Source organism: Drosophila hydei, unplaced genomic scaffold (genome assembly GCF_003285905.1).
Source record: "Drosophila hydei strain 15085-1641.00,03,60 unplaced genomic scaffold, DhydRS2 tig00000001-arrow-pilon, whole genome shotgun sequence".
Classification (NCBI taxonomy): Eukaryota; Metazoa; Arthropoda; class Insecta; order Diptera; family Drosophilidae; genus Drosophila; species Drosophila hydei.
Window position 1 is genome coordinate 11,178,005 of NW_022045643.1, and position 19,865 is coordinate 11,197,869.

Consider the following 19,865-nt stretch of genomic DNA (forward strand, 5'->3'; position numbering starts at 1 on the left):
TAATTTCCTAACTTTATTTTAATTTTTTAAGATATTGTTTTAAGTAGTTCTGTTTGAATAGGATACCAAAATTACTCTAACTCGTTTGCTTTTATAACATAAGGTTTATATTAGTGTCTTACAGTCCTATTCCCTGTAAGCTGCCTCCATTAGATTTTTAGATATTTCCAAGTCAGCATTTTCTTGGCATCTTTATATGTCCATATTTAAATAATCTTCCCATGTACTACATTCTGTCTATCTGCAGTCCAATCTCACGTTTGGGTAATCTTGTCAAGTGCTGCTTATCACTAATCATATTACCTAATATGATAGTGTAATTGTGCTTCCCCGCCATCCGACGCACCTTGTCCGTGAAGAGTGGTTGCCCGGTTCCGATTAGTAGGTGTAGATAAGGTGTGTGTGTGTTATCGTGTTGTCGCCCATGGCACTTGTTGGTGTTGTGACTATTTATAGTGTTTGGTTGCTGGAAAGCTTTTGAAAGCACAGAGCTTCACTATATGAAGGTGTTTTAGTTCGAACTCTTATCGTAACTTGTGTGGCTTCGAATGTACCTAGTTGAGCAAAGCGCTCTTGGTATTCGAGCCAATAAGTTCGGCCACCAACTCCCATTTTATCTTTTGCATTTTTTATTATTTTTGATTTTTCTATTTTTCTTTTTTTTTTTTTTAATTTTTGCACCAAATTTTTGGCAACAGGTCAGCTACACTTGCTAAACTATGTCCCCTTGTCTCCACCAAGCACTACCTGATAGCAATTTTTTTTGTTCGTTGTGGACAACTCATTATCAAAAATCAAATTTTAGTTAATACGATCGTTTTGTTATAATGTCTTACAAGCACACAACTAGCTTAAGATAAGACATCGCAATCATGTTTTTGTAAATTATACTTAGTGTGATTGATGAGCAGGAATATTGAGTAGTTAACTGAAAAAGTTACTAATATTAACACTAATATAAGGCACATTATTTTTGCTGCACTAAACAGAATGAAGAATGATGCAAATTTTTTATATATTTAAATTTATATATTATAAATTTATAAATTAATTATATATATAAATTATATTTTTATATCAATTTAACAATTTAGTGTTCATGAAAATAATAAAGCATCGAGGTTTCTATGGGTTATATTTAAATAAAAAATTTTAATATTTTTATATATATTTTCTATATATTTAAAATAAAATAAAATAAAAATAATAAATAATAAAAAATGTAATAAAAACACTGATGCAATGAACGCCCATTTTCAATGGCTTCGGAGTAAGAAACCCTTTAGAATTTGAGTTTGACTTTGACTACAGCTAAATTTGGAATGCTGATTAATCTCTTGATTATTTTTTTGAGCTTGCTTCGCGTTTTCGAAGCACAATGTAAAATGCTTCAACAATGTTTGGAAATTTCAAAATAAACGCATATATCGACAAGCGTAGTTCATTCTTCTAGGGACTTTTTCCCCTGTGTAAAACAAATATAGATAAATGCGAAAATTTGCATATGATAAGAAATGATGCAATGGATTAGAGTGGTCTCGAAACTACACTACGCTGTACTGTGCGCTTTGGTCAATGTTCATCCGTTAGCTAACGAGACCATTCCAAACACGATAACGATCGTTGAATTTCGCACATATCAAGCTGATATCAAGCTGAGTTCATCACAGATCCTCTCCCACCTCTCCCTTCCAAACACCATCCTTCACCTGCCATATAAGGTGGGAGGGGACGCAATACCGTTGCACTTTTTCGCTCACTAATAAGTGCTTATCTATTTCAAAGCGTGATAAGCGCATGCCTCTGACTGTAGACATTAGCTTGAGGCTCGTCCAAGGCAGATTTAATTCGAATCATGAACATTTAGCAATACACACGAATCGCATGTGTCCTTTATTACATTCAAATTAATTTTTAATTAGAGTTCAGTTCAGAACTTTCTCACTCTGCAGTGAGTTCTGCTCACGCTCCAGGCGATTACCGTAGGTGCGCGAGACGAGGTTCCAAGTGTCCAGAAAACGGTCCATACACTGCGTAATGCACCGCTGTTCAGAGCCATCTAAAGCCTTGCCGGGTCTTGAGATACACTTTCTGAAACATTTTTCTGTCATCTTGGAAAGCATCTCCTGGGCATTCGCCAAAGCGATTTGCTGCCTCACCTGATTAATTACCGTACCTTTATCATAATTTTCATTAGCCATTATACAACTTGCTTATAACTTTACACTTGGTAATTTTTTCGTTAAATAATATATCAGAATCATTCACATTCGATAAACTAATGACAGCTCACAGTTTTCTGACTTCGAAAAAGTCTACTGACTATTTCATAAAGGATAGCAAAAATAGCAAAAGTGTATATTTTTGGATTGCTTATTTATTTAAGGAATTTAAGTGAGCCGTACAATATTATTGGGAAGTAAAGTTTTGGCTGCGCTTCCGCTCACTGGTCATTATAAACAAAAACTTCTTTCACAGTTTTTACTATATAGTATATACTATATAGTAGTATAGTATATACTATATAGTAGTATAGTATATACTATATAGTAGTATAGTATATACTATATAGTAGTATAGTATATACTATATAGTATATAGTATAGTGCTACAGATCAACAGATATACAGATATCAGCTTGGTAGACGAGCTGACAATACAAAAATTTAGTTCTTAATCAAAATTACCTTTTCTCAGCTTTAGAGATCTGCTTGAAGTCACATTTAATATTGGTTAACATGTCTTGAAACTCAAGAAAGTTTTTATCTATCAATTATATAAATAAAAACCTTAAATTGGAATGTTCGGAAGTACAATCCAAAAATTGAAAGAATTGAGATTAGAACTAGATGAACTGACATTCTTAATTTCAAATCCACGCGACTTTATATACTCACCAAAAATACATTATACTGTATAAGTTCGGTGACATCTGTTAGCATACTAAATCATAATACCCCAGCCCCATAAAAATCAAATAACTCTGCTCGTTTGTAAGACACTTGATAAATTAAATTTATTGTTGTTAGCATAAATATAATTAGTTTTCTGTATTTATTTGCTTTTGTTACAGATTTCCGTGAAATGTTTGATAAACTTAGCCTATTCTTTAACTTTGATAGCATATGATTGATGTTAATTGTAATTAGCATATTATTTAGTTAAAAGATCTTGGCTCCTCTTGATTAGAAAAATATATTATAAAAATGGTTTCTAGTTATTTTTCATACTATCTTTTAGTAGCTTTTTTCTGTGTTTTTCTGGTTCCGACAAAATGTCATATTATGTATAAAAATAAAAACTTTTAGTTTTATTTTTTTTAACTGCTTTTGGAGTGATCTAGTGAATACTCCATGAATCATCATATAATATAGTTATATTCTTTGGATTGCAACTATTTAAGAATCTTTAGAATATTTGCCGTAGACAAGCTGTTTTGGCAGTTGATAATATTGGGAAGTTGAGCTGAGTCAGATGAAACTGAAAACTCAGATCCCAATGACAAACTGGCAGTAATAGATCAATCACGATATTAAAATGTGACCTGAATAGCATGATCTATACCCATTTCTGACTGTTCTGCCTTTGCCTGGAGTTAGGTTAAAGTAGTGTTTTAATATATAATATATATATTTATATACGCAAACCGATTTCAAGATTTATGATTTACCCAGCCCAACCACCAGGTCTTTAATACTGTAAATAAACTCTTGCTGCTTCGCACTTGATTAACTAAGGATATGTCCATCCCGCCCGGACAATAATATTGTATTTTGACAAGAATTTCGATTTGTAGTCCCCTACAACTAGAAAGAGAATGGTGCACTCTACAGTATTCAAAAGAACTGAACCAAATAAATAATTATGCTTTATATAAGTATTTACTACTGATCAGCACGTATCACTTATATTTGGTTGATTTTATGTACATATACAATATTTGATCTGATCTGATAAAGTTTGCGCAATAGCTAAAAAAAAAAGAGTATATGTGTGCGATTTATAAATATATAAATATATAAATATATATATATATATATATATATATATATATATATATATATATATATATATATATAGGTATAGATATATATATAAATATATATGTTTGTCTGTATATGTGTGTACACTATATACAAGTGATAGAGTCCAGCTAGATAGATATAAGTAAATATATGTATAAGTATATATATATATACATATATATATATATATATATATATATATATATATATGGAATGTACAATCACGTTGAGTATGTAAGTATTATTGCTTTGAAAAGACAGGCACTGACATATATGTGTATAAGTGTGTGTGAGAGTAGTTGAGTGAGTGTGTGCGCGTATAAAACTAGGTCAGATTGTCGTTTAGTGACCGTCAGCAGACAATATTCAATTCCTAGGCACCGATCCCAAACGATGCCAGTCGCACAGCTCCTGACGCAAATCATGTTTGGAGAGGTCCAATTCAAAGCCGCCAAGCAACTCGTTCTCCTGCAAAGTATCATGTGACCAGATGGTCACCTGCAGCCTGCGCTGTTGCACAATGTCCAGAGGCATGCGGTACTCCAACTGCAGATAACATTAGATATAGTTAGCTCATGTTCTATTGTGAAAGATGACTATGATGACACTTACCGTCTCCATGAAGCTGGGCACACAAGTTTTGCGCACTACTTTGGTTTTGCGCTTGGTCACTTTCGTTGGATCCGGTTTCAGGTAGCATTTGACATAGGTGTTTGGCTCTTGGCCGCCCTGCAGCATGGGCAGTCCTTTGGCGTGGTGTATCTGCAACAGGACAGCAACATATATTATATCAAGGTATTTAACTATACTTGATTGGCTAACATACCATCACAGTTAACACGCCGCGTTGATATTGCAGCGAAAGGCGTATCTGGCCAATTTCATTATGATTATCCCGCGAGGGCTGACGCTTGACCTCTGCAAGGTAAAATATTTATTAGTCATGTCATAAACAGAACCTCGACATCTCTTGTTACCTTTTATCTTGGGCATCTCCAATTTGGCCTCCTGCTGATCGCGCAACAGCGGATGAAAGAATGTGTATACCAAATCGGAGTGCGCGATTTCCTCAGCTGCATCGAATAGTGATTTCAAGAAACGCTGTATCAGAGGTAAACGCTTCTCGGCAACAGATTTGATGTTCGATCGACCCACATGGACACCCGTTGGTAAGCTTTAAATAGGTAAAGAAAGAAATTAACAAAACAAGTTCGAGGATTAATTAATCTCAACGAAAGTAATCATGGTTTTTTTATCATTTTAAAATGCTATCAATTATAAAAATATGTCGAGCTTTGATTTATCATTGAAAATAACATTGCCGTGACTAAAGGTATTACTAATAGGTAACTGATACTAAGCAATTCAAGGGTGATCACATAAGGAAAAGGTTAGGGTATTTGACTACAGTCTATAAAAGAGAATTCATTTGAATATGATCAATTCCGATTATACATTGCGGAAAGGTGAGTTTGTGAGCCTAAAAGAAAAGCAAGCAAAACAGACAACGAACTCATTAAATTAGACGATTTCTTATCAATGCTAGACGAGCGAGGGGCAAGCGATTGGTAACAGGTAACAAGCTGTAATGGCTGATAAATCAGTAACTGCGTCAGATACCTTTGATTCACGGCCAAAGTGTGCCGAATCAAAGAGCAGCAGGTGAAAAAAGAGCAAACCAACGAGCCACCAAACCGCCAAGCAATCAGCGAGAGACAAGCAGTGGGAGCGCCGCGATATCTTTGCGATAACGCGGTGAGCGTTGGCTGTTAACAAACTGCGACGTCAACGCAGCTCAATCAGTTAGCGGGCAAACGGCAAGAGTTGAGAACGGAGAGCTGGTTGCCGGAGCGACGAAAGCCGAGAGCTGAGAGCCGAGCGCTGAGAGCTGCGACATTGGGGTTCGATTAACGCCAACGTGGTGAACAGAACCGAACTGAAGACGAGCCAGCAGTGCTGCAAAAAGTTCATAAAAATCAGGTGTGCAACTGCGATATGCTGGCCAAAAGTGAATAGCAGCGATGGCTCAGCATACGTATGTGGGCCAAGGTAAGTTAACTACCTTCCATGCAGCAGAATCGTTCAACAATACTTCCGCACAGGTCAGCAGGGGGCACTTGGTCCTTTGGCCAGCTCGATCATGCTCCTGATGAGTCTCGTTATGGCACTGCTCGGCATCAAAATCTGGGGCTTTAGGCGGCGTCTTACATTCGATAGCGGAGGCGGGCGATCGACAACGCGCGCAACTCAACAGCAGCCGCAAACTGCGCCACGTTATGCCGCCTACGAATCGCAGGTGCGTTACATGTAGAATTAACACAATTTTAAAAATCTGGCAATTAACTCGCTGCCTGGTTCACTGCAAGCCATTTATAAAAGTTAATAAGTAACTGATAAAACATTAAACGCCAACGAATAGTCGTGCTCTCTCCCTCACACTCTGATAAGGCCTAAAGCAAGTGTATTCGTGTTTTGTTTATATATATGAGTGAGTGTTAAGTTGTCAATAAAAATGGAGATGAGAACGTGAGAGTGTTCGGTGAATATCGATAAGAGGGACCTTTATTTAACTAATAAATCATTAGAGTGCGATCCTCTTATATCGATAAATATTCAAAACGGCCTAAATGAAAGCTTTAAAGAGAATTATGAAGAGTTTCCTTTTTGTTTTAATTATTATACTCAGCTAGGACCAAGACATTACTGGTATATTTATATTTGAAAGTCCATCTCTAATTTGCATTTGTATCGGGATTTATAGGCACTCATACATTAGCTTAGCATTTTTGTTCATGTGCATGTGTGTGTAATGCTTTCACAGTTACGTTCATGACGCATGCAAAACTTGTTATTACTGCACTCTTCTTCTTGTGTGTGCAGACATTAGGCTTGCACAGCTGAGCCCACAGCTGATTGAATTGTTACACTAACATCAAAATGAAACTCATTTTGAATTGTATTAGTTGCTCATTAATAAACCATAAGAATATTTTGATTGCACTTGCAGGTAAATGGTACCGACAACGCTGTACACGGAGTATTTCGGCAACGGAATACCGAAGAATTCGAAAGTGCCAGACCAACAAATTCAACAGGTAAGGCGTACACTTACACAAATATATTTTTATGATGGTCTGTACATGGATGTATGTGCGTGTGTAAGTGTGCAGAATTACTTAATGTGAATGGAATTGGAAGTAAATGGCTTGTATTTTATACGAACATAAGTAGACCCACAATGTTCATGACACGTTATTTGAATACCCTGTAGAAAGTTCAAGTGAATGGTTATGACTGAAGCAAGGCAAAATCTTTGACGTCATTAAAAATATTCATGCATTTTAGCTTTATATCCAATATTACTCAATTTGTTATTTATACTTTTAATGTGTATTTTACAGCTAACAAATACCTCGCAGGTAGTGTACCTAATCTGCAGATGGCCACATTAACGCCGTATGAATACAAAGAGGAGACAAGCATACCGGAACTGACTGGCACAGTTCCGCGTCGTCCAGAGCCTGAAGCAGCGCGACGCAGACGCCGTGAAGTGCATAGCGCCAGCTATGACTACTATTCAACGCCGCCTACACGTCAACCTCCGGCTCCGCCCATCGCAGTGGAAGCAGCTCAGCCTCCCTCTCAGCTGGATATACCCAATTTCGACCATTTCGCCGAGAAATATAATTTAATTAGCGTTAAGACAGGCAGCGAGGAAGATAAGGAATTACAAATAACCAGCAAGGAGCGAGGACGATATATTAAATATGAGCAGGTCGATGATGTGCCAGAGCTCTTAACGCCTGATGATGATCAAGTTGGAGCTGCTATTTCTGTGGCTGCTCAAGTGCATCACTCCCCGGCTGGAGTGCAGGCAAACTCGCTACTAGAACCGGAACCTGAACCAAAACCCGAACCGGAGCCAAAGACAGAGCTACAGCTAAAAACAGAGTCTACTCTGGAGGAGCCGAAACTAATACGAGATGGCCGTATCCTTGAGTTGGAACACACGGAGTCAGCGTTCGTGGTGGAAATAATCGCTGGCACACCCGACTCAACTGATCAAACGGAGCCAGTTATAGCCCGCAACTTGTTTTCTGATTTGGAACTGCCACACCATGGGGATGATGTTGAATTTGAGCGCATTCGCTCATCCTACGAAATGAACGAAGCTGACATCTTGGACATGCAAGCAGACTTTACTGGACTGCAAACTGAGCTTCCAGCGCCAGCTAGTCCACCTGGCTTTGGAAAGAGCATCGATGATGACTGGGAAAACTTTGAAAATTTAGAAAGTGTAGCAAATGCAGCTCAACGTAATTGGTCGGCACTTGAGCTGCCCCAAACAGAACGAGGCGAGACGACTCCCGAGTTGGAAAATGTGGTGCAGCAAGACTCACTGTTTCGAGACCTGGAGCTTATGGGGCCTACTAATGAGGAAAGATCACATCGATCAGCTGACGCTTTAGAGCCACCTCCATATCATATGAGGCCATCTGTTCCACCTATCCTGCCTGACTACGAGTCACTGATGCGGCTCGAGGTATCGCGGACAAATCGAACGTTGCCTAACTATGAGGATGTGGTAGCCCACGGCAAGGGGAGTAGTCCAAAATATGTGAGCAGTATAGAGGATATGTTCGTAGAATTGCAAGGGAATGGCGATGAGCCTCGAGCAAGCTCCACTTCACTCGCTACAGAGGTGCATGATTTCGATGCGCTTTGCGAGGAGCTGGACATTGCGCCATCACCAGTGCCAGCACGTCGGCCACCTCAGCCAGCGCCGCGAGTCACCAAGTCGGCAACGCTTAGTGTACGGGGTGATGCATCACCATTGACTTGTTACAAGCCCGAGGAATTGCCGAGCTCCAGTTCGAGCGAGGCGGAAGTGGAGGAAATTGCTGCCCCACCACCACAGGCAGCTAAGCGTGAGGCACGCGCTCTGAGGGTGCGATTCGATGTGGAAAACTTACAATACTATCAATCTGCAGAGGTGCCTAGCTCAAATGAGTCCGATGTTGAGTTTGACTCTGCCGAGGAGCAGAACGAAAGCGAACAGCTGCCACCGAGGGCAACTCAACGCTTAATCACAGTGCTACCTGAGGAGCTTTCACCAAGTGCTGATCGGGACATACCCAAACTGTTCAGCACTCAGATCTCGCAGGAGGACAGCGATGATGAATTATTCGGACGCGCTATACGTCAACATCGCTCCATGACAGAGGCATTGCGGCCAGTCGCTGGATTGGATCACACGACGCGGAGTGACCGAATTACAGAGGCTTAGATTCCCATAACAAAAATGCTGCTCTCAAATTCCTTAGCGAAGACAGTATTTTACATGTAAATAAGTCTGTGGACACACACACACATACACTTCTGAATATGAATATATATACATATATATCTAAAGTAGAAGTTGCCATATAATGTTGACTATGTTTAAATAAATTTACGATTAATAGAAACTGTCTTTCCCTCTTCACTGGGTACATTTTTCATAAGATAATCAATACATGCACCTAGAAAAAATCCACCAAAATTATGTTGACACAGAATAAAATTGTAATTTGTTAAGAAGTTTGTTAAATCTTCAATTCACTAATGAAAAATTAATTTTCTTTGCCCACATATTTCCTCTATCAACTTCTGCACCCTTCAAAAGGCTTAGTTCACGGGGTAATGAAAACCAATTAAGCCAACTTCAATGATAAATTATTGTCTTATCATTAAAGGCTTTAAGTCTTATCTTTGCTATGTCACATTTAAGATTGGACGATTCACTTACCTTTGGAGCTTGACCAGTGGAAAGTGCATGCACAACTTTTGATGAAACTCGGTAAACTCGCGATACGAGCGGAACAGATGTGTTGGATCCAGTTGACCGTGACGAGTTACTTGCAGAATGTACATATAATACTTCTCCATGCTGTAGTGCTTCTGGAAGCGCACTACTTTGACAATTTTCAGCCGACCATCCTGCTGCATGCTGTGAATAATGTTTGAGATCAGTTGAAGATACATTTTCATATTTTCATAGTTCTCTAGCAACTTACGTGTATTTGCGAGGTACAAAGGACAAAAGCTCGCCAGAGCCCTCGTCGTTATTGAAGCGCATCTGAGCCAAGTTGTGCAGAAAGAAATTGAATTGTGTGAACCAACTCTTTAACGAGGATTGTATCATTTTGGCAAATGTGGCCGCCGCCTCGGGATTCGATTGTGAAGGCAGCAGAGCACGGCGCACGTAGGTGACCGCATTTGAATTCACGCCAGGCATTCCCGCTGTGGCCATGTGCGCAAGTGTATGCAGCAACAGGTCAGCGTTCTTGCGGACTATGTTGAAGGCACGACAGCAGAGATCAACGAAGTAGTGAAAATCCGTAGACGGTTTGTCACCCCCATTGATAACATATGCCATATCCGAGGTGAGCACAAAAGGAGTGCGATCTCTGCAATGTTAAATTTTATGTTAGCTTGAGATAATTAAAGTGTAGCGCTACTTAATCTAACCTGAAAGCATTTAAGTACATCAAACTTACCTTTTGAAATTACCGAACATTTGAGCATCGCCCAAAAACTTTCCAAAATCAATGTGAAACAAATGTCCTGAGGTCTTAAGCATTATGTTGTCGTTGTGTCGATCACAGATCCCCAGCACGTAGGTCGCCACGCTGTAGCCGGCGCAGGATAGTGTAAAATTGCGCACTGCACTTTGATATTCCAACGGACTTGGATTCTGTTTGCCTAGCCATTCGGCAATGGGTCGATCTTTGAAGGAGCCAGTGAGACCGCATTCCACTTGGATTTTCCGTAGTGTTTCGGCTTCTGAGACTAGTTCGATCATGCCGCGCTTGTACCCGGTAGGCACACAATTAAATGTTACCATCTTAAGATCCAAGCGTTCGGCCAACCACATCTTATTCATGATGCGTATCAGCTGGATCGTAAGCATATCCTGTTGCAAATCATCTCCACACTATCAAAAACGAAACAAAGAAATGTAGTCCATGTGGCTGTAGCAACTAGAACAGCTTACCTTAAAAATAGCTGGTAGAGGCTCAGCATCTGGTCCCACAAATGTGATTTTCAGGGGCAGCGTATTGGAGTTGAAGTAGCTGCAGTTGCGCACATTAACACCCGATACCTCTAGCTCAGGACCCAGTGGCAGGCAGGTGGGCTTCTCTAGCAAATCCTGATGAACTTCATCCATGCCTGCTACCAGACTCTTTTGACGCATCGACTCCTTAGCTTCCTTAACGGACTCCGCAATCTTGGACAGATTCTACAAAGGATAATTATTATCAATTTGTATTATGGAGCATTTATAACTGCTATTCACCTGACACATGCGATGCTGATACATGAAACGTTTGAGCAGCTTCTCGCCACAGATGGCCATGAGAGCGCGCAGCATCATTTTGTTACGGCGATAGTAACGCGCCTGTGTGATTTGCGACTCGTCGTAGTCCTGATCCACCAGTGAGGCGCCAATCGAGTTGAGCGGATCATCGGGCAGACTGTGCACCAGCAACCAGTACATGTGGTGGGCAAAGCGCGGCGACTCCAAACACTTCGAGAGTAGAAAACGCGAAAGCGCGGAAGCCTCGTACGTATCGTGTTTCAACGATTGCACTAGCTGTGGCAAAAAGTCTACCAGTTGATCGTTGGGCATATTTGAAATCCACTCGACAGCTTTTTCGCGCACTTTGGCATCCGGATAGCGTGGTAACAGCAGCTCCAATGCCTGCAGCGGTGACAACGGCGCCCAGGAGTGCAGCAAGGAATGCAAGTCAATCAGATTGGCATAATCCCAGCTATGTGCCGCATGTAAAACCTTGGGCAACGCATTTGGATAGTTCTGCAAGTATAGCCGCTTTTCCCAGAAAACCTCGCGGAGCTCCGTTGCGCCTGAATAGCCCAGCTCGGCTGTATTCAACAACTCTTCCTGTAGATTAGCATCCAGCGAGGCAAAGTCATAGCTGTATCAATGAACTTAAATGAAGAAGTGCTGCAAGTAAAATATTTCATGGGTAAAACTCACTGCGGTGCCTGCTTAGGCGCCTCCTGATGCTCGGGAAACTCTATGCGACCGCCATAGGGAGGTATTTCAATGCTAAGCACTGGACAGAAGTCGGGGTGAGGATGACAGCCACGAGCTGGAGCTGGTCCCAGCATTTTATCAGTGGTTGGTGGCCAAACGGACAGTAAATAGGGACCACAGATCATGGTACGCTTAAAGTCAAAAAGCTGAATGGAACACCAACCCAGCTCCGTGGTCACCTGTCTCCTTTCTCCATTTGGCTCGGCATTTGGCTCATTCTCGCTAGCTGCCTGTTTGCCATAGAGTACAAACGTGAGTCGCGCTTCTCGTGGCAGCGTGCATATTGGATGCTGGTCAAAGGTTAACCAAGCACTGAAGTTCAACCGTGGAAACAGGCCGCCGGTCGTATCATTGGAACAGCTTAAGACGTTTGGTTTGGACAACAGGCGCGTACCATAGACAAGCTGCACGCAAAGTGAGTAATCGTCGTATTTCCAGTTTAGCGGCGGTCTGTGCAGGCAATTGATGCTCACCACAATCGGCTTGGACACACACGATACGGGTATGGGCGCTAAAGTGAATTTTGATCAGTATTAAAGCTCAAGAAAATAATTCATTTTCTTACTTGTGGCGAAGTCCGGCGTCTTCACCGAGAAAGCAACGCGGAACACATTGGCATAGAGTTCAATTAGCTCCTGGACAGCATCGCGCAAGCTATTGCACTTTAATTTGATTTGTTCTAGCGTGGAGCGAGGTCGTAGCGTCACTTGAGCATATTCGCCATAGTCACTGATAATCTCTGGATTGTTAGAGACCGCCAAGGTTGCATACTTGGTCTGGGCCTCCTCGCATATGCGCTTCAAGTCAGAAATGCAACGCGCAATCTCCAGCGTGTCAATAGATCCAAGCAATGCACATATAGCTTTCACAGCTTGCACTACGCCCGAGCAGCTGACGACGGTGCGGCCCGCTGGTGCACCGTCTGCCGCCGATTCGAGCTTATCGATTTCCGTTTCAAGCGTTTCAATGAGTATCATCATGTTGTCGTAGGTAACAATAGCCACCACTTCGTTGGGCAGCACTTGTTCCGGCTGCAGATCTGCGTCATTGTCGTCGTCCTGTTCAGTGCGAGCAATGGCTTCCATATTAGCAGTGGTGCGCAAGCACAACCCCAAATGCACATCCTTCTCCAACTGGAAGCTATTATGCACACACTCAAGCTGGCTTAGCCTTGAGGTGGGTGCCAGCCACTCCAACAAGCCAATGGGCTGCAACAAAAGAAAAGTTTCTGTCATATAAACACTTTTGAATCTTCCTTCCATACGCACCTTGACCACATAGTCTGTGACTGTGCCCTGCACCTGTCCCTCGAGGGAGGCCAACGCCTGCGCCACCACCTGAGCCACAACTGAGTCAACTGCAAGCAAAAAGGTGCCACATTATTCGGATTGATAATAGCCAAATTTATGACATTTACTGTCACAGGTGAAGGTAACTGGGGTGCCATAGCCCTTGATCTGTTCTCCAGCCAATGAATTGGAAAGAGCGTGCGGCTGCAGCGTATTCGTAGCCGGATGTACAATGACCTTTATGCTGGTGTCCATCATGTAATGATAGTTGAACTCGGCGGCTATTATGTGTCCCAGATTTGTCTTTTTGTCTCCATGTTTATAGCTTCCTCGCAGATCCCGCACCATATGATAGAACTCTAAGAGCTCGGGATCATCCGTGCGTTGCTCGCTGATTAGCTGGTAGAGGCGTGTAAAATTTTTCCGACGATCTAGGACGACGTGGGCTGGTATGCTGTTGGTATAGCTGTCTGTGAACGGCGCCAGTTGATGTGGCTTGGACGATGTCGTCGAAATAGTCGAAGTTCTTGCGCCTGTCTCATACAGCTGTTGATTGCGTGGCGGCAATGGCGGTGGCGGTGATATCGAGCCCGAGTTAGGTCTGTCAGTTGCTTGCGCCGATGTCGTCGCAGCTGCAGCTATAACTGCTGCTGTTGTCCATGTGGGTGACGATGAGTGGGAACGAGAGGGCTGAGTGAGGTAATCCTGTCGCCAGCCAATGGAGCTAACGCTGCCACTATTAACGGCGCTCTTGTCCCATCGGTTGACCGCCTCGTACATGGGATCCGAGTACTGAGTTCCATTGTCGCCGCTATAGAGGAAGTCAAAGGGATCGTAGTCCGCGTAGTAGGAAGTGCAGTCGGAGGCGCCGTCGTTGCCTGCAAGTAACGAGTGCATCATCAATCAGCGAGTTAATTAAACTAAAGCAATCGCACGATTCACTATTATGCAAATGACCACACGATCGACCAGTTCGAAACGAGTCGATCCGAGCGTGAAGCCAAAAATAAAATAAACAAAAGCCCACACAGCGATATAGCCAGCCGCGAATGGCACTGAGCGACTGTAGAGAACGTTTCGCAAAACTATGCTAACAAATCTGTTCGGCCTCCCATTCTAACCAATTTTCATTTCAGCAAGAGACCAATTGGCTCAGCTGTCGGCGGACGCCCACACGACACAAATGAAAATAAATATATATATATATAAATATTTACATAAATCACAGACGGCATTCCATTTAACCTTTTCCTTTAATATGCTGACCAAATGTATGCTAAAAAAAGTTCTTTACATATACTACAAATATATAGATAGAGGAAGTTCTTATATATATCAAATAATACACATTTAAAAGGGAATGGTGGAATTAGCTTCTTACTATTCAATGCCTACATAATGAAATAGTTCCCTGGCTATATATTTACATATACACATACATATATATTTCGTGTTTGAATAATCCCATATCACGAACAAGAATCAAAAATTAAATAAGTTTTCGTATTCCGAACGCTCAGCGTTGAATTGTTTAATAAAACAACAAAATGTTGAAATTTTTATTCTCAGACATAGTTTATTATTGGTCTCCAAAAGTTATACAAGCATGTATTTGACATATGTATGTATATATGTATATTAAAATATTATATGTTTATATATTTATATATATATATATATATATATATATGTGTATGTATATGTAAATATGAAACTGGAAATCACAATTTCTTCTGTTCCATAATACTCATCAAAAAATTAAAGTTAGTTTAATTTTATGTGATTTGCCATCGCAGACAAAAATTGTCAAATTCATTTAGAAATTGCGCAAAAATACTAATTTAAATATACACTTTTTCTGTGATGTTTAATGTGATATGAGGCCATCAGTTTGATCGCTGATTGATCATAAAACTCTCACTTTTTATTCAATATTCAATTCATACAGTGAGAAAATTTCTAGTGCAATCGTGGAAGGCACAAGTTTTTCGACTTAAGATTGTTATAAATATATATATATATATATATATAAATGTTTGTGTTTGTGAGCAGGTGTTCATAAGTGGGTACTATTAACATGTACGTGGCATCTATTTTTATTTTGAATTCAGATTTATCCACACCATAAAACCCTGAGCCCGTTTTGCCTTTTAGCTGATGACGTGTTGTTGTGTATGTGTCGCCTGACTTTTCTTTTATTAGTTGTTGTTGTTGTTCTGGGTGGGTGTTGTTGTTGTTGTTAAATAGTTGCAGTTATTTGGTAGTAGTATGTAGTACTTAGTATGGATAGTAGTAGAAGTTTTACACTAAAATGTATTACTTTTGCGACACTGCAAAATAGAGAAACAGAAAGCATTCAGTTTAACAGTTTTTTACTATTTTTATAGAACTTGGTATGGATAAACAACAGCAACAACAACAGCGTGAAACAATATTACAAACAAAAATAAATAAATAACAATTAAAAATGATACCATGTTATAAGATCCATGACACACGGACAGACAGTTGGCAAGGACCATATTTCTAGTCTTAATTTCATATACAAACTAGAACTGAAGTTGATCAAAGTAATTTTTTCAAAGCATTGAAAATAATGATTTTAATTAATGTGAATTAAAATTTTTGATTTCCCACTGTATGAATATAAATGTTGAAAGATGAACTAGTCAGCCCTGTACTAATTAGTATAAATAATCTATTTGTTTGTCAATTGCTCTTTGGCTGATCTTTACTAATAATTTTAGAACTTTATGCACGCAATTTTAGTGAAATTATTTAAATTCAATCCACGGCTTAAAAGTGTGTTAAAATCTAATCGCTACAATGGAAAGACGCTTTATCAATACGGTTTGAATTAAAAGACTAGCTAAGAACATTAACCACTGCTTACCAGAATTTTCATTCAGCAGCGGATCAAAAGCTTCCAGAACACTGACTCGGGCACTGCAAAAGATAAACGTCAATTAAAGAGGTCGATCATGGGAGTTGGAATGAGCAATATAATGATGCATACTAGTCATCCTGCTTCAAATCGATCAAATCGTTACCGCTGCGCTGAGCTGGCAACGCGGGTCCAACGGACGGGCAGCTGCCAACTGGAGGTGTGGCTCGTCTCAAATTGAATGCAGCTGGCGTTGCAGCGCCGGAATGTGGAACAGAACGGCTGGAAGCTGGTACTGGAGTTGGTATTGCTGCTGCTGTTGCTGTTGCTGGAGTGCTATGTGGACGTGCAAAATCCACGTGCGAGCTGCCACCGTTGTTGAGCGCAAAGCCATAGCCATAAGCCTGTGATGGATACTGTGGCGGCATATAGGCAGCCGAGCCGGGCACAACTGGTGCAGAGAAAGTTGGATAGTACACAAAGCCAGCAGGCTGGACCGGGACGACTGGCTGTAGTGCCAATTGGTTTGACATGCTGTAGAGCCGCTGCAGTTCCTCGTTATTTAGTGGTCGTTGTTGTGACTGTTGCGTGGGCGCTTGATATGGCACCAGCTGCATGCCAACGCCGCCTGCCCCACTTGGTGGCACACCATACGGTGGTGTTGCATACTGCACGGGCATTGGCGTTGCAGCCGCCACCGGACCCACTGGCACCAACGCCGTTTGGGAATTATTGGTCTGTAGACGTTGTAGATCCTCAATTAGCCGCTCGAAGGTGCTGCCGCTCTCTGACGTCGGCTGCTTACTTGTGGGACTGGCAAAGCAGATCAGATCGTTGTCCCCATTGCCATTGTTAGTCTGAGCCGGCGGCGTGCTCGACCGTCCCGCGCTGCTAAAGGATGAGCTCGCCTGATGCACTTCCGAGTGTCGTCGCTGAGCTACACTGTGACCTCGTAGTTGTTGGTGGTGCTGTTGCTGTTGAGTGTAGTAATCGGCATTGACTGTTTGATAGCCAGTGCCGTACTTCTTGTTTCGCCTGTAGTCATCGAGGGCCTGCTGCTCCAGACTGAGCGCCGTTGCCTTGGCCAAGTCCTCTTGGAATTGCCTGTCATAGTCGATCTGTGCCTGATTCGACATTATCCTCGTCCACACCAGCTGCTGAAAAAGAAATACAAATTAAATATTGCTGCCAGAACGTTGATTTCTATCCGAACAATGCCTTTTGAGTTTATTTCTACGCTTATCTATGCCACATTCGCCTGAGCGATAACAAAACCAACGATAAAAGCGATTACGTGCTGTAAAAGTCCAACAATATTATATAGACAAAGCAAAAATATATATTCATGTTTTAATTTTTTGTTTGGAATTTTTCCCCAAAGCCAATCATGTTACAAATGCAGTTAATGCAGCCCATGTGAAAAATAAGCAAGAGAAACGAATCTAAAATTTGAAGATTAACATTCTAATAATTTTATTTGTTCTGTAGTCCCTCACTATCTCCTCGATGAGTCAATGTTTCGCTATCTATGCGACTTATACAAAACATTTTAAAATACATTTTAATCAATTGTATTCTTGCTTTTAGTTGATCAGATTGTCCAAATATTTTTGATTATAAATAATAATTTGGAACTACCACAGCGTGAAGATCTTTTAACCTGATTACTTATTATTTTTAATAACGATTCTCTTAGTTTTTATTTCCATTTAGTTGTTGGCATTTAATTGAATGTTTTTCTTACAAAAATACAGCAATTACTGGCCAAAATAATTATGTAACCTATATTTTTACCAAACTCTTTGATGAGTTTCCATTACCTGACGGTCTACAACTAACCGAAATGCCTAACCAATTTCGATAGTTCAGCAAAAGTTGTTATGTTACGCTGTTTTGACTTTGATAAGAGCTTTCTTAAGCAGCTGTTTCTACAATAATTAAAAAGTAAAAACCAGACTCCGTTATGAACATTTATCAATTTAATTTAATAATAGTTTTTAAGGCCATTTTTTAAGGGTTTTTAATGAGATGAATTGATATTGATATGAAGATGACTTGATATTTCTAAAGAACCTCATTTTAATGTAAAACTGAGATAAATAACAAATCTTTCACGAATATCTCTTATATAAACGAATACGATTTTATTTTAATATACAATCGGCAAGGGGAAAATAATATTATGCATTAAAATTTTGCGAAAATAAAATTTGCATAAAAATCAAACAAAACAAAAAAAAAGGTTTTATTAAATTTCAATTTTGTATGATTTTTATTGTATGATATACGAATGAATATAAATTTGCAATTTGTTCAATGTATTTTTCTGTTAAGGCCATATGCATAAATAATTCATTCATATATATATATATATATATATATATATATATATATATATACATGCATACATGTATTCATTACATTAGTGGCCACATAGACGATAAAGCGTTTGTTTTGTTGCTGTGATTCTGTGTGCCACGGCGAATCAAAACAAACAAATGCGCCACTTTCTCACGATTGCCTTGAGAGGAGAACAGCTGTTCAGCATGAATGCCCGCACACATATGCACCCATATGTGCGTAGTACTGCACACATACGCACATAGTAGAAACACAGATGTGGTACCGGCGCATACACACAATGTGAAAACGAAATTAAATTGCTATCAAAAAGGGGACACAATAGATAAGAAAGCATAAGCCGGCGAGGTAAAAGTATCTGGCGAGGCAGATCAGTAAGGCAATGCATAGGTTAAAGCAAATCAATAAAATATATAAATATATAAGCGGACAATAAATGATGTGATGAGTATGAGGCGCAGCAGTTCGGCAAGTTAAAATTTGCATACGTACATACATATACACGCGTATGTATTTGCAAAGGTGTGTACGTACGCATACACCCAAATTAATGTAGTTAACTCTGTATGGGTTGGCACAACCGCAGTGCAGAAAAAGCACGAACGAATATATACGAAAATAATAACGATAGTCATTATATTAATCAGCATTATTTTAAGATATTTTTAAATATATATATATATATAAATATATATATTTATCTTAATAAATGTGTATGTTGTAAACAGCAATGGATATGTACTGTTGGCAGTGCATACGCACACACACACACCCATAAGTGCACACATGTATATATTTACATGCACGTATTTGGTTTCGCTTTTCATCCACTTACGTATTTTGCTTTCGGTTTTTTCGTACTTGCTCAAAGCTGACGTCGATGTTAGTTGCTTTAATTTTCATATGCTATATATTTTTTGCGTTTTCATTTGTATTTCTTGTTACTTCCGCGGCTTTGGAGCTTCCTCCACTCTCATACACAAGCATACATACATATAAACATATAACACACACATACAAATTTAAACTTGCACAAGAAAACGAAACTGAACACACTGATACACGTAGGCGTAAAACGCGAAATACTGCTTATTTCAACATATCACTAGGAGACATAATTGAACAACATAATAAGTATACTTAATTGAATGTTACTAAAATGCTACGGGTGCTTCGTCACACAAAAGAATAATAACAAACGCCAC

At 40.0% G+C, this 19,865-nt stretch overlaps 3 protein-coding genes across 7 annotated transcripts; 1 reads left to right on the plus strand and 2 right to left on the minus strand.

Moving 5' to 3' along the window:
* Positions 1–1,858: 1,858 nt before the first annotated feature.
* On the minus strand, positions 1,859–2,332 carry LOC111592808 (mitochondrial import inner membrane translocase subunit Tim13). Its single transcript, XM_023305219.2, has one exon. It carries the CDS (start codon positions 2,199–2,201, stop codon positions 1,926–1,928), a length of 276 nt encoding a protein of 91 aa, XP_023160987.1. The 5' UTR covers positions 2,202–2,332; the 3' UTR covers positions 1,859–1,925.
* Positions 2,333–4,241: 1,909 nt separating this feature from the next.
* Positions 4,242–19,826, minus strand: LOC111598385 (phosphatidylinositol 4-phosphate 3-kinase C2 domain-containing subunit beta). 5 transcript variants are annotated; one of them, XM_023313599.2, is made up of 16 exons: positions 19,805–19,826; positions 16,432–17,453; positions 16,309–16,361; positions 13,544–14,293; positions 13,395–13,483; positions 12,692–13,334; positions 12,067–12,637; positions 11,365–12,004; positions 11,062–11,307; positions 10,565–11,001; positions 10,082–10,474; positions 9,814–10,014; positions 5,003–5,199; positions 4,852–4,943; positions 4,638–4,787; positions 4,242–4,571 (listed from the first exon to the last, which is right to left on the minus strand). In XM_023313599.2, the coding sequence occupies exons 2-16, from the start codon at positions 17,433–17,435 to the stop codon at positions 4,392–4,394; spliced, it is 5,646 nt and encodes a 1,881-aa protein (XP_023169367.1). In that variant the 5' UTR covers positions 17,436–17,453; positions 19,805–19,826; the 3' UTR covers positions 4,242–4,391. The 5 variants fall into 5 exon arrangements, with proteins under 5 accessions (XP_023169367.1, XP_023169364.1, XP_023169363.1 ...); XM_023313596.2 differs by lacking the exon at positions 19,805–19,826 and adding an exon at positions 19,496–19,797; XM_023313595.2 differs by lacking the exon at positions 19,805–19,826 and adding an exon at positions 19,496–19,797 and having other exon boundaries at positions 16,432–17,456.
* On the plus strand, positions 5,729–9,396 carry LOC111598386. Its single transcript, XM_023313600.2, has 4 exons — positions 5,729–6,074; positions 6,128–6,321; positions 7,033–7,120; positions 7,427–9,396. Exons 1-4 carry the CDS (start codon positions 6,047–6,049, stop codon positions 9,310–9,312), a joined length of 2,196 nt encoding a protein of 731 aa, XP_023169368.2. The 5' UTR covers positions 5,729–6,046; the 3' UTR covers positions 9,313–9,396.
* Positions 19,827–19,865: the final 39 nt, after the last annotated feature.